General features: G+C 35.4%; 1 protein-coding gene across 1 annotated transcript in view; it reads right to left on the bottom strand.

Annotated features, from left to right (window-relative positions):
- The window catches only part of LOC124631666 (angiotensin-converting enzyme), a 158,302-nt gene extending 149,527 nt beyond the window's left edge, over positions 1-8,775 (bottom strand). Inside the window, exon 1 of the mRNA XM_047166168.1 lies at positions 8,035-8,775. Coding sequence (XP_047022124.1) covers positions 8,035-8,688 — 654 coding nt within the window. The 5' untranslated portion in view covers positions 8,689-8,775. The remainder of the gene's footprint in view (positions 1-8,034) is intronic.
- Between the last annotated feature and the right edge of the window lie 7,608 nt (positions 8,776-16,383).

Genomic DNA, 16,383 nt, shown 5'->3' with positions numbered 1-16,383 from the left:
CCTCCGTCACTTTTTTCACATAGTAATCTGGCCCGCACATTCGGACCAGTTTTCCCGACTGTTATTATACCGTGTAATCTGGGCCGCGGCCCAGAGGCGAGTTTCCCCCTAAACCGCTTGAACATTGTGTAGTATCACTGGTTAACGAATTTCAATATAAACTCTTTGAGCTGTCAATTGTGCTGACGGTTTTGTATTACCTATTACTGCCATGACCACAGGTGGATGTGGGCTGCAAAAAATGGGGATAGTTGGTGCTCGTTGGGGGAGACCTACGTTCAGCAGTGGATGGCAATTCGCTGTTATGACCACAATATGATGATGATGATGATGACATATTCCATTATTACATTACCTCACAGGTTTCAGAGTTTTACTCCTAGAAACTAAGCATCAGTACTGCTACTTACTCTGTGGTTAACCTGTGGAAACATCTGATACCTGACTATGCCACTGACAGAGCGAATCTCATAAAGATATTCTATATCAGTTCCTTGAGTAGGTACCTTACGTTTAGAAGTTTTGTCTTAGACTATTAATCTTATGACCGAGTACTTCAAACAAAAACAACAATTTCCATAAAGCAATCTATCCATCACAACAACTTCTAAAGAAGCTAACAAAAGCTAAAAGATCTAAACAAACAAAATAACCCATTCATGCACAAACTAGTTCAAGTTTACAAACAAATGTACTATGCAGTACAAAAGTGTTTGAATATTTGGCACACTACTATGCAATCCATTTGCACTTGTACACCAACTTATATCTGCGAACGTGCTATTGAATTTTGAGCTTTAACCAGTTCGAATAAGGTTCGGAAGGAGTGTATTTGTAAGGTGGTTGTGGGGATTCTAAGGTCAGGATCGTCTTTTGTCATCAATTAGCACAATACGTGTGTGGGTTGCGTGAAAAGGCTGTACTGGTAAATAGAAAAGTCATTGCGGTTGAATGGGTTTTGAATAGCGTGGTGAATGGTCTGTTTGACAGGAAATGTTTGCTTTGATACTTTTGATTTATTAATTAGAATTTTGGGATGAGAAGTTATGTATTTTACTAAAGAATATTTATTACATTGTGTTATTTATTTTTAAGAGAGTTTTGTATAAACCCAATGATTTTATATGCATGAAAATTCTACAGCTTTTTTTAGTAAAAATTGCAAACAATATTTTTGTGTACAATTGTACACTAACTTGTACATTATTCAATAGAGCACAACGACGCAGCGGCCACACAATTTTTGATAACAAAAAAATAACTAGCTTTATGACATCACAACTTCTCGACCCTGATTCTGCTGATTCCAAGCCAAAGTTAGGGTGAAGATAGTTATCAAATTCTTCTAAAAACATATAAAATTGTCTTAATAATCAAACTGTTTCTTGAATCAACTAGATTGCCTAACCACTATTTTTAAGAATGAATGAAAAGTGTGAACAGGTTAAGCAATTTAACATTGCCCTGCAAATGCTATGTGTCACTACCAATTCGCGTTGTGTTAATCAAATCAGACCTTATATCGGACAATGCCATAGTTTGGTTTTCATAAGCATTTGTGTACTCGTATGTATTGTTGCAATGTTTTAGATAGTACGGAAGACCGCCAAATTGATTAGAAATAATATAGTATTTTATCTAATAACAAAAAGGAGATTATGTACGTTCATGAAAGTGGAAAATACTGCTGTGGTCATAGTTTTGAGAAATAGAGTTGAATCGCGAATGAGAAGTATTTTCCTGTTCCCTCATAAATAGGTGGTAGCAGGCTACTTCCAAAATGTCTTTTAGGTAGACTTTATGCTTTTTTTTACTCGGCTGTAGGAAGTACTTTCCTCAGGCTGCACTATAACCACGGGGAACAGATAGTATTGAATAAATACTTCTGATAGCAAAATCTTACCATAATCTACTCCGTCCTAATTTTTTCCTCAGCGACATTGAAAGAAACCTTTCAGTATTCAAATACGTGTTGCTCAATACATCTCATAAAAACATAATAAGCCATACTTTTTTCATCATTTTTCTATTGTCAATAAATTGTGTTTTTTCCACTTGAGAATTCCAAGGTTTCCACTGAAAATTGTATTGATAACCTGATTTGTATGATTCGTGAAGTTATTGAATTATCTCAGGAAAAAAAAACCGGCCAAGTGCGAGTCGGACTCGTGCACGAAGGGTTCCGTAAATTACAGTTAAATCAACCTATCTCAAAAACTATAAGAGATACTTTGATCAAACCAAAAATCGTTGAAAGAGTTAATTAGCATGCATCACCTCTATTTTTTTTAGAATTTTATACCCCGTAGTTATAAAAATAGAGGGGGGGGGACATACTTTTTACGACTTTGAGAGCTGATATCTCAAAAACCGTTCACTTTAAGAAAAATGTTTTTTAGAAAACTTTATATCATTTTAAAAGACCTTTCCATTGATACCCCACACGGGTATGTACATCGAAAAAAAAAATTTCATCCCTCAGTTACATGTATGGGGGGCCCCACCCCCAATTCTTTTTTTTACTATTTAGTGTCATATTTTTGTAGCGGTTCATACAACACATATTCCCATCAAATTTCATCACTGTAGTACTTATAGTTTCCGAGTAAATCGGCTGTGACAGACGGACAGACGGACAGACGGACAGACGGACATGACGAAACTATAAGGGTTCCGTTTTTGCCATTTTGGCTACGGAACCCTAAAAATTGGTTCAAAAGTCATTGTTGCTTTTTTTGTGACTCGTTTTTTTTGAGTTGACAGACGTAATCGGGTTAAGAATTTAATTCGGGGTTGCTTTTTAAAAGATTTGGTATTGACAATTAATTGGTTTCAGAGGAGACATTCAAATTTTTAATGAACTATCTTTCGGATTATTCCAAAGGTAACGTCAACCAATCCCAGGAAATTGTTGCCGTATTTTTGCGGACGTAGTCAAAATACTTTTGGACATTAATTTTCTTACAGGGAACATACACAACCATACTAGATAATTCATTTTTTCTAAAGCTCTTGTGAAGTCGTGTAGGAAAACTGGAGGATCTTTCGAAAAAATTACCGCGGTCGTGGTACATAAAGTGCTCCAGAAGGAACGAATGTGTATTTTAAATAAAATAGTTAATAAAAGTCTGACAGCAGGAGGGGTCATCAGATGATTTCTCAAAAGCCATCTTCTCACAACCGATTAAAACACAACATTAAAGTGACCTACAGGAAGCACCTCATACCTCATTCGAAACGACCACAAGTGTCACTCCTCCAATTACTATGGTCACAAACCCATTACACGATACCATAAGCTTTTCCTATAACTATATACTACAATTATAATGGTTTGAACACAATGAGAAGCCTTGGAGTAATGAAATATCTTATTGTTCTGTTATCATGCCTTTTAGGTCAAGATATATTTATAGGGTAAGCGGGGAATGATTTTTGATGTTGATCGTGGTGTTAATTTTGGAGTTCTGATTTACTACAGCCGAAGCGGAGACGATTATAGTAGTGATACAGATTAATTCCCTAGTTTTTTTTTGGGAGAGTAGATGGGGGGAGTACATAATGTAATAAAGTTTTTATTTTTATATTTAAAAATTCCCTAGTTTATCTGGAGAGCCTATAATTAGGTTACGACTATGAGGAGGCTTTTTCCCAGTGGGGGACAATATTCACGAAGAAAAAAAAATCTAATGGTTGCAGTAAAGAACAACGCTGCTTTGATTTTTAAGAGACAAAGCTGTAACGAATTTACTGTCCTATTTATCAGCCTTTACTTCAAGGTAGAAATAGACACAAAGGTTTACACAATCGGTGGAATCCGAGCGTATTTGATAATATAATGTTTAATCTCTATGAAACTCAAATATAGGTGATATCGTTCATGTTATGGTATCAAATATCATACAATGGTAATGGTGATGGGAAAATTGCTTTTTGAAGAAAGTGCTATTAAAGTATTGAACTGACCAAACCCAAAATACTTTCTCTTTGTAGGTACTCTAGTTTTCTTTTTCAAATAATTTATAGCATCATTAATGTGGATTATTAAAAAACAATCAACCGACAAAAACAAAGATAGATTTTTGATATTGCTTTTATGAAACTTGTGTAACATACATTCGGATTTTGTACAGTACATAAGACAGGATTCCTTAGAGAGAAAATGGTTGCAGAAGTAATAATGATCAGTTTTAGTCACTAAAAGTCTGACTGGTCTACTCAAACAGCAGCGGTCTTTGGGTTATTGTCCATCCTCAAAATAAAGAAGACTTAGTGACCTTTTAAAAGAAGTCCTCGATAATTTAGCAACACTCCACTTGGTCCATCTTTGGCATGTGCCATTTTAAATGGTAGCAACTAATTGGCAAGTGACAATTACAGTACATTGTTATTGTAATGGTATTGCTAATGATTATTATTATCGGCTACACGTGTTGATACTGATTGCTATTTAAGTTTTGGAGGGATTGACAGCAATAGTATCCTTCGAGTGCTAGTCTCGCGGTCTGGTCATATTATAACTAGTCGTTTTCCTCAGCACGTACCGGTACAAATATAGCCTACGTTTTCGGGAAAGTGTAGCTTCCCAACAGTGAAAGAATTTTTCAAATAAGTTCAGATCTTTCGAAGCCTTTACAGTACAAAGAAACCAAAATAATATTAGTACAGATAACGTATCATCGTATTATCGTCAACTGTAAGATGGTCTTTAGCAGTCTCTACATATTTTTTTATTTATCTACTAGTCTTATTTTTACAAATTATAAATAACCACTATTAGCACTATATCACGGTGTTTCTACAAAAACCCAGCTGTAATTCTATCTCTGTTTCCAAATTCATCCTCCGGAACTCCGGCGAATTTCCACAGCTGATTTCAATTTCAATCGATTAAATAACAAATAAAATGTGACCTTTTATTTGTTTATCGGTGACTCCATAGTTTCATTGTTCTAGTACAATATGGCGGATATTACGGCTAAGCAATGATTGGTAACACGGTCAATATCTACTGTTTTTAAATTAACACATAGGTTTCATACTGCAGTTAAATGTGTAACCAGCCCTCCTGTAGTCATTCAAAGATCTGGCGTGAAAAATTAAGGTTCATCATCATTGGCACTAAATTCAAAATAAATTATGCAATCTCTATCAAAACAGTGACGTGTTAAATTCGAAACAGCAAAAATACAATCATGTACTATCGTATTGTAAATTGAGTTTTGGAATCCATTCACTCTAGTACAGTCCTTTTCAGGCACAAAAGGATTGTCATCATTTTCAAGTAAAACCAAAATATTTCGTACGCGTATTAAAATAAATACTGTAAATGCGTATCGTAAAAATTACTTATTTGTTATTGCCACCCACTATGAAACATCATTCAATCATGCAGATATTGTCGATAATAAGGTCAACAAAAGAAAAAACTATCAAAACAGTAACATATCGAAACTAGTCACGATACTTACTACCGAATGTTCCCACGAACTAATGGTATAAGAAATATAATAATTAGATCTTGATTATACTAGTATAGTTTGATAAGAATGGCGCTGTTGAGAACTTGGTGCCGGTCAATATTAGGGCAATGACTAATACAAGCTGTTGATTTGCATGCGTGCCATAGTCAAGGACGTAATTATACTAATGATTCTCAACCCAAATCAACAAAAAAATTGGTACGAAAATTTTTGATTTTAATTTTTTTTCGGAAATTCGTCAATGTCACCTACCCGTTTTCAAACTCGGCGCGTATGTTACTGGCCTCAAAACCGTGCTGCTCCCTCACACAAACGCAAACACAAAGCATACGCAACGATTATTCATTAATTTCATTCATAAAATTGGATTACTTATGAAATACTACGACATTACAATGACAAAAAAAGCAGTGCATATTAGCTATTTCCCGTCTACTGTAATTCCAATCGATTATTTACGTATTTTATGTCCTCCTCCTGAAGTATGGCACAAATGCAAATCAACACCTTGTATGTACTTTATGAATTAAATGAAGGAAATGTAAATTAACAGGAGTCTGAGAATACCAGGGAAGAGATAGATAGAAGCATGAAAAATAAGGAAAAGCGTATGAATTGAAGTTAAACAAAGACTATCATTTTTCTGACCAGAGGACGAAAATAATTTTTGTGGCATTAAGTCGACTTATGTAAATTATGTTGTAAAATTACGTTGCATTTCAATAAATAAACGATCTTGACCATGAGACCATTTGTAATACCTAAATATTATCCATGTGTTATTCCAAAACGCGATCGGGACTGTTACCTATGTTGGAGTTATTTGAGAATTCTTATCTAGTCAACCTAAGAAGCGCAAGATATAGTCATCTTTATTATGTTCATTGAAATAAATAGCGACTTCTCATTAGCAATCAATGACACGCATTTCCGCAGCCACAATAATCTCCCACAATCTTCGATAACACACAATATCATAATCAATCATTACGTCTAGAAACCTGCCCATAACAGTGTAGACAAAGTTATAACATCTGACGTAGAACACAATACAGTACAACACAAAAACTATGAAGACACACCATAGAAACTTGCTGCAGAGTGCAGATCTCACATACATTGTTCGCCTATGGGAACCGCTACCCGGAAACTTTCCACTAGATAAGCCTATGGGAATATGTGAAATGAGAATTTCTACCGCTCTAATTGGGAATCTTGTTTTAATAGTTTTAAGGTCAGCTCATCAGGTCTTCAGGTTTTAAGGTCACTGGTTAGATTTTGATGCCTTATGGTGAAGCTATTGCTGCTGTGTTCCGTTTCGTGATTCCATTCCGTTTGGTATTGTCACGAGGAATTTACAGTCAAGCATAACTTTCTATGTATATCTTGGACACCAAACACAAGGAATCCTGGACCTGGATGGATGTGGGCTAGGCAGCCTATTCCGGTTATAAGCATAACCGGAATGGTTGGCATTCCTTGGGTGAGGCCTATGTTCAGCACTAGACTTAAACTGGCTGATAGGATGAGACAAAATAAATATATATCGACGACAATGACTACACAGCTACTACACAACAAAATAAACAAAACGAAATATAGCACACAGCATAATTAAGAAGAAGTATATTCTAAAGAGGATAATTAAGAACAAAACTACATGTTCCCAAGGCATTATAAAATGCTGCATGTCATTTTAACATGGCGGGAGGTAGCACATTGTTTATTTGATAACAATCTCAAATAGTAGAGTCATTTGCCTGTAATCATGGTGGACGGATGACCATTAAAATATTACGTAGGTACTTGTATGTATTGTGTATAGGTATATAAACATATGTGGTTATTTAATATCGTGAAGGTACAACAGAAGTCTTAGAAAGAAGGCATGCAAAAGTAGGATGTATTAATGTAAGGATTGGGATGATATGACGCACAAGTGCGAGACGTGATTACAATACGTAAATATAATACAATCACTACTTAATTGTAATACTACTTTGGAAAACAATGATAAAAATGAAAAACATAACGTTGAAGCATGTTTTATAAAAACCGAGAAAACAGAATCAAATCAAGATTTTAAGAACCCTTATTTTATTTCCTAAATGTTAAAAAAATTACTTGCAGAAGGACTTCAATGACACCTTTAACTAAAGTTTAAAAACAAACCTTAAAATGCAATTCTGTATGCAAGGTAGACACATTGATGAAATGATTATTAAACATGACTTGAATACTAAATGAGTGACAAATGAGGCAGAGTTTAAACGTAACTATATAAGGACTTAACGATTGTTATAAACAAAGATGAATATTAAGATTCATTCTACGCAACAATACACACAATCTACAATTTGTCATGATCCAGGTCATGGCCTGATAATATTTAATCCTATATTTTCTACCTCTAAGGTAAGAAATGCTTCTACCTCAAATCACTGAAAGTAAAATTCGAATAGGCCTATAAAACTCTTTCGAGACGTCAAGCTATTTTATCTGTTGTGGAAATCCAAATATACAATGTAAAAAGGATAATTAAAAAACTTACCGCTGCATGTTGAGTAGCATCACTAACATCGGTCTCAAAGTTCCACTGAGCAGCTACATTGTTAGTACACTCCTTCGACGCCTGATCATCCGCCTGAGCCAAAAAGTCTTTAATCTGCTGTACATTCACATGCTGCAACCTATCATCTATATTATTACCATCAACAACACCCCTATTGAAATCATAGGGATTCGCTCCAACATAATTTGGATCAGTACGAACAAAATTAGGATCATTCTTCCTGAAATTCGGATCATTGTTTATATCAATAGAATCGTCACGATTTCTGTCATCGTAAGGTCTTGAAGTCGAACTTGGGTTTCGACCATTCCCGTAATCAAGGTTGGGATAACCATTGTTACTTATATCAGGGTTTATGCTATAAGGGGTGGATGACACAGGGTATATCCCTGGCGCTTGTGACGAAGTTACAGGTCTTGCAGAACTGTACTGAAAATTCCTGTTCACATCGTACTGATTCCCAGGAGAGTTTATAGAAGTTGGCGTACTAGACGAGAAACCGTATCCACCATAATTTCGCTGCGTGCTCGATATTGGCGGCAAATCCAACTGCGGTTCTGCTGAAGAGTATGTTAAGAGCACCAGAATAACTTGGAACCACATTATGGGTTTTTTGTTTGGAAGATAGTCCATGGTAAGGTGGTCTGTTTGACCCAGTAGCGCGAGATTAGCAGCCAATGGTGCGTGGTGCTAGTTTGGTATCGCGTTTACGACTGTTCGTTGGTATGGTGGCTTCTGAAGTCGGGCCGTGTGAATCGGCTTTGTCTGACTGTGGCTCTGCGTACCTAATAGGCTTGAGGTCATAATGCGTCATGTCTTACGTTTTATTGCCGATGCATAGGGGTATATGGGATTGTGTAAGCATTGACTTAGGGTCGATCTGTAACTGCGAAAATTTTCCCGACTTTACAATCAGCATTTTATTAGGCTAATGTATTAACTATGAAAGCTATAGAAACTTATCAACTTTTTACTATTGGTGCATTAGTTTATTAACTTCTAAGTGAGGTTATGTAACACTATACATAATAATTATAATAAACGCTAGTTAAATACACAGTAGATTTCCTTACTGTCCGTGGATTTCTCAGTTTTTCTATTATCCCACGGAAACTGTATACGTACTTAATTATTTCGAATTGATTATATCTTTCAAAACTTGTGTATGTTGTTTTAACGTTAAATCTTTAGTTAAGTTACGATGGGAAAATAGTTTTTCAGTAAGTTTTTCTTCACAAAATAAATATGTATATAATATGTATATAAATACCTACAAATATTTTTTGGCTTGAAAGACAATTTACGTTTATTTCATGCTTAATTATCAATTTTCCGATTACCATCCCATCAGGGTGACTGAACGGCATTGTTACAATATTTCAATACTGAAAATTAATTGGTCAGTAATTAAGAATGGCATGCTAATTATTTTTAATAGCATTTAGTAATTTGATGAAAATGAATGAACTTGTAAAGATGTCATTTTACGCCTGAGTAGGTAATTAGTTTTAGTAGAGTGAGCTTATTAATTAATCTTTATTCTGTAGTTACTTATTGTACATTTATATTTGACTAGCTACCGTCAGCGGTTCCAACTGTATCCCCTAGGAAATTTGCTCAATAGGATAAGTAATAGGCTTGTTCAATAAATAGTCTATCTAAAAACTCAACAAAATTTTAAAATCGGAACAGTGTTTCCAAAAAATCGTAAGCCTTCTTTCCTGAGTTCAAGCAAACATACACACAAACTAGGTTTTACTTACCCAGAAATTATACCGACAGATTTCAAAAACCTCACCCAATTTATAGGAAAATGTACCGATTTCTTAGCATCCTCTTAGTATACTTCTCCTATTTTATTTCGACATTTTAAGGTACCTACAACCTACAACACCCAAAATAGCAATCAACCACTCCTGTTATTTTCGAAACAAATAAGGCGCGTACACAATTACCCAAAGGACGTAAAATCCCAGTTGTAATGAATTCTTCGTTATATAACACGGTGTTACACTTATTTGTTGCGTCACTGTGAGTGTGTACTGCACCTAACATCATTAAACAATTAAGGATTACGAAGAGACTTTTGTAATTTGAATATTTTGACGTTCGAGGAATTTTGTGGCCTAGTTAGAAGCATGGTCCGATTGGACAGAATAGAAGAATGTAAAATCTCTTAGGTAATCACAGCTGAAAAATTGTACTTCTGGAAAAAACCCTCACCGAAGTAGGAGGTAATTACCAACAATAGGCCAATTCTGGATTCAATTTTGCCTCTTAATTCATTTATCTCTACAAACGCTTTTATTTTTTTGATCCAACAGAATTGAACTATCTATAACCAGGGACATCATAATATTATCTAATAGCATTGTAGTTTTTCATAAATTGGCAATCCACAGAAATATCTTAGTTTACCTATGTTTACATAACTTAGTTTACCTATGTTTACATTGATTATTAATTAGTTCATTCCAAACAATAGGAATTCCCCAAAGAATTAGACCACACATTACCATGCACACCACGATCCCATTACTCCCGAGGTATGACAAAGGTGAGGTGTGACAAAGAAAGTAACAGTGAAAGTGATAGATAACGCAACGGAGGAAGTCGTGACCTGTTCTACTGTTATTATCTCCTGGTACCTTTTTTAATGAGGGATGGTGACGGTGAGGTAATAATTTTGTATTTTTACAAGCTTATTTTTACTAGTTCACTCACTGTACGTTAAAGATAAGGTACAGGTAGCGATGTAGTACAGTTCAATTCTCACATTGTACCTATGTCTTATCTATACAAATATTATAAAGCGGAAGAGTTTATTTGCTTAAACCCAGTGCGTTTAAGCAAATAAACTCTCAGCGAAATACTCTACACTACATTGGTCTAAACAAAAACAATTCTTTAGTGTTCGATAGCCTATTTATCCAGATAGGATATAACTTTCTTTCAATTAAGGTGTGAGAATTAGTTAATACGGGATCCGAGTTACCGGTATAGTTATCTGCACGAATCTTGAGCTCTGACCTTCACCTGCGCAGAAGTAATTTATTGGGTCCCTTTCGTGGTATGAAGTGAGGCGCGGGGGCGGGCTAAAGCGGTAATTGGCCCGCAGTGCATCGCGTCATAGCCATCACTCGGGATTGGTTCTTTGGTAATAAATCACTTCTGTGCAGATGTAGGTCAGAGCTCAAGATTCGTGCCGATAACTATAAACCCTTAGCAGAAGCTAGTCAAAAAACCCCTTCAAGAAAGCAGTCGAAAGAAAATCTTTAATTGAAAAGTTTGTAAACACACTTGTAAGTATCATCATCCTCCGAGCCTTTTCCCAATCATGTTGGGGTCGGCTTCCAGTCTAACCGGATTCAGCTGAGTACCAGTGCTTTACAAGAAGCGACTGCCTATCTGACCTCCTCAACCCAGTAACCCGGGCAACCCGATACCCCTTGGTTAGACTGGTGTCAGACTTACTGGCTTCTGACTACCCGTAACGACTGCCAAGGATGTTCACTGACAGCCGGGACCTACAGTTTAACGTGCCATCCGAAACACAGTCAATGGTGTCTAAGATATACTTAGAAAGTACATACAAACTTCGAAAAGTTGCATTGGTACTTGCCTGACCTGGGATCGAACCCGCGCCCTCATACTTGAGAGGTTGGTCCTTTACCCACTAGGCCACCACGACTTTTTTTTGTAAGTATAAATTACACAATAACACATAGAGCACGCATATGCGTAATATCTACAACAAGATGCCATCGTCTCTACACAAATCAAACGGGGAACTTTAAACGTGTGTATGTACAAGAAAACCTTAGGGATTTGTATAGAGTTGATAGTGCCACTAATGCAGTTTTTTTGGACGTAGTGACGCAGTAAATATGTGAAATCAACGCTCTTTTTGCTGCCAAATTTTTAAAAAATAATAAAAAAAAATGTCTTAAAGTTATTCAGTTTTGAAATATACAAACGGTCCATTTTTTGGGTTCTCTGTAAGTTTTTGTTAAAAAATTGTATTCAGTAATGAACCGATATAAAAAGTTATAATGGCAACACATGTTTTATAAACATCACATAAATACCCTTATTAGAATATTATGTTATTATCTCAGTAAAGACCCCTTTATTACACTTTATATTGGTACTGCACAAACTTTAATAACCGGTGTGAATCATTTAATGATTCACGGAAAACAGGATCGCGTGTCTGTCTTACGAATTTAAATAGTAAGTCCTTACTGTGGAAAAGTCAGTCTCTCTTCTTTCCTTCGCAAATAAAAATATTGATACGTAGTTTTCGCAAGCAATTTCACCAGGTTCCAGAGGGAGCTACTTCACGAATCTAGAAAAAAGCAATGTCATTCTGATACACAATCTATATTACTGCCAATATTCATCAATATTCGTTCAAAAATTCCAAACCAAACCCAAAAGTTAAAAGTATCTGTTTGGCGTAACCCGCTTCCTGAGGGAACTACTTCCCATACCCGTTTACCCGTAACCTATATCTACGTCATTCTAATACATAAGCTACGATACTACCTATATTCATCAGCATTCGTTCAAACATCCCAAACCATTCACATTTATAAACCTACAAACACATACATATCATATTGGTAATATATCCTACTCGGTATTATCAGCTCTTTAAACTTACAACACACACGACGCAATTTTCCTATTGTGCCAGTTTCGCCGTGGGAATTCTGTACCTACGTACATACATACAAACTTCATGTATATGTACGCCCATACTAAGTGACACATTACCGCGTCTTGGTGAATAAGGTGAAGCAAGGACAATTTTTAACCATAAAATTGTTGGTTAATAAGCCCTTGACAAATAAGTGCTAGCGGTAGTTTTTGCATATTTGTAACTTACGCACGTTTTAGATCTCGTTTTTATTTATACCACTAGGTATAAAGTTGGTTGTATTGCTGAAAATACAGGCTACTTGCAATTTACCTGCGTCAGGAGGGAACTAATTCCTACAGATAGATACCTAAAATGTAGCCTGTAGATGAACATTACCCAGATATTATACCAACGTCAAAACTAAGAAATTCAGAAGAAATATTAATAGTAATACATGATAACGTTGTCTAATGAATCTGTAAGCAAACAGTAGGTCATGACTGGCCCTTCAGAGAACGTACAGCTAGAAAATCCAATAAAGATTTTATCTGCTTATTGGTGGACGCTACTACATGTCATGCAAGTGACTTTTTTGCTCCTCGTAACATAAATTGGCGTTAAATGACTCAAACAAACACTTATTTATAATAGTAAAATTGTCTTATATTCATTATGCGCACGACTGCGTTTGTGGCGACCGCGGACGACTTGCAAGGCCGTCAGTCATCTTAAGACAATCTTAGTTTAATATGAACCTTATTTCCTGGGGCATAAAGGCTATGTTAATCTTGTAGTAAATTATGTCAGTAGTACAAACCTATATTTTACACTTTTTTTCGGAAACTTAATTGATGTATTGTAATGTTTTGTTGTAAAATATAAATTGTAGTAGGTTTAACAAGAAATGATAATGCTCGAATTTTCGGCAAAAAATGGACTCAAGCTGATTATTGTTTCTGTTATTGCCGTGATAAACTCAGACAGGCAGTCGCTCCTTGCAAAACACTGGTATCTACTCAGCGGAATCCGATGAGACTGGAAGCCAACCCCGACATAGTTGCTCAAAGGCTAGGCTGATTACGATTGTTATGACTACTAAAATACTGCTACTATACATAATACATACACTACATAGTGCTACTAACATAGTTTTAAGTTTTTTTTAAACTAACATTGATGGCTGAAAATAAAGATGACTTGATTTGATAACTTCGAGAACAGTAAACAGATCTTATTTTGTTTATAGACTGGACTTCCAGTGAGAAACACACAACAAAAATGAGTCAATTATCTTTGTACAATACAGGTACAATCATACCGTTCTATATAAAATTATAATTAAAATAAATATAGGGAGCATTCTCCATTTAGATGATGTAATTGCAGGAGGATCATTTATTATTTATCTTCTCATGATAATACAAAAAGTTTATTTAATAAGGCCTTTTATACAAACAAAAATTATATTCTTCCTCATTCCCTCGCTACGGAAAAGTGCCAAGTATCTCAAATATCATAACAGTTTGGTACCTACACAGATAGGGAGAATTATACACTAATTCGATATCCATGCACCTGCATAATATGGAAAAAAAGAATGATGAAGAAGACGTAAAGCAATTATTGGATTCCAGAACAGCTTTTTTTGAACAACTTGCCTACACTAATATTTTTAAGGAAAACTTTGTTTGTTTGTAATGGATAAACTGAAATGTTCACCATTAGAAAGCTACATTATCTGCGAGTAACAAGCTATATTTTATCCCGGTACGGCCTGCAATTCCCACATGACTCAGGTGAAACTGCGGGAAAACAGCTAGTTTTATGTAATACCTTTTCCTTTCCTTCAAAATTGTATTGTAAACATTGCTATGTGCCTTGCAGTGGGTCTATTAAAAGGCTGATGATGACCATTTCAACCATCAAAGTGAATCATCTTACCATGAATCATAGCTTAACTAATGACCGAAGGTGACGCCTTTACATTACAATATTCACAATAGTTCATAAACAAAAGATATTAACATATAATAACATTAAAAGTCCTTGTCATGAACAGACAAGTGGACCGGAAAAATATGTAGTAAAAAAAATATAAGTGACAAAAAAAATTGACTTACTGTGGGAAATATTAGGCTATGTAGGACAAGTCCTTCGTATGGCCACATCTACTTAATTCATTTTATACGGTCAGCCACGGGTATCTTTCTAATTTATGCTGGTTTAACAATATCTGAATGAATCGGCACATACACTCGATGAAAGTCACTCGAAGAAAAATACTTCTCCTATTATGTACTAATATTTTTCTTACCACTAGCGAACCACCTCTCTTCATGGGTTTATGTAAACCTATAAACCCATTAACACATAAATCGTCAGGAACGTCTTGAAATTCGTGTTGTGGCGCGACTGTAACTTCTTCACCCTCAGGGTCCATTTGGTCCTGTATCGGACATACTCAGTATGACATAGTAGGGTCACGTACAGTAGACTGCACATCAGTGGTAACTGTCATGCACCTTAACTCAATAGTACTAAGTACGAATGACCTATAAAACTGTTACCACTGACCTGAAGTTGACTGTACAGCTGCGGCGTTGGTACTGCAAGACGCATATAGAACTGTTGGTTGTTCGGGTATCTTTACAGGCCTATCTCGAAATTTTGTTGTTGCTCGTATCCAGTACAAAAAATGTAACACGCGAAAATCCCTTTTTTTGTTTACCATCGTATTGTGGGAAATAATTACGTTCTAATAGTTCTTTTAAATTATCAACTGTATGTTTTATCATACATGACATGTCAACATTTTTTTGCGTGCTGTTTGGTGCTGATCCATTTAATTTAAATCTATTGTTGTCCATTTGATTAAAGATTCGATCAATAATTCAAACAAGAGTAGTTTTTTTTATATATTTACGGATATAGGTACGATTAGGATTCAAGCTACATATTTACTTAGTATACATACTTACTTTAAGAAATAAACAAACAATTTATAACAACATTACAGTAACTTTAATGCCCTTTACGCTGTAATGAATGAAAAGGTTGAGATGAAATTATGCATGGAAATAGGTTTAATCCTGGAGATGGATAGAGGACTGACACTTTTCTAGATCCACATGCTTGTTGTGTAACACATTTTAGAGTTAGACTAAACCCTTTACTTACTTCATTCTAAGTTCCATATCTCATTACCTAATGAAGTGACTATAGCCTTCCAAATTCTTGTACGCCCTTGCTACAATAGGAAGCATACGAGTGTCATTATTACCCCAAAATTGATAGCGTGCCAGCTTTAATAAATCGTATGTGACATTGGTATCACTGTAATCACTTTTCGAGGTAAAGATTTTACTTAAATAGGTATGTAATACAATCCTAGAACGATACAATACCTTCTATTGCAAATTTTGTCTCAGTCGTGCTAGTACTTTGAAACACTGTGCAGTTATAAGTACTGTAGTCTATCCAGCTTTACTACAAAACCATAAATTCGAATAATAAGATAATTTCTGCCAACTATCTTTTTCATTTAATCTGAACAGCTGCAATAGGGTTCGTATGAATAGAGCTACCCCATTGTATTCACCCCAACACCATTTAGTTCCAACTTTGTAACTAGATGGCGCTGTACAAATCCGCTCGATTTCTGAATCGCGGTGTTAAGATTCTCC

This window comes from Helicoverpa zea, chromosome 7, assembly GCF_022581195.2.
Source record: "Helicoverpa zea isolate HzStark_Cry1AcR chromosome 7, ilHelZeax1.1, whole genome shotgun sequence".
NCBI lineage: Eukaryota > Metazoa > Arthropoda > Insecta > Lepidoptera > Noctuidae > Helicoverpa > Helicoverpa zea.
This window is presented reverse-complemented; position numbering and strand designations above follow the sequence as displayed.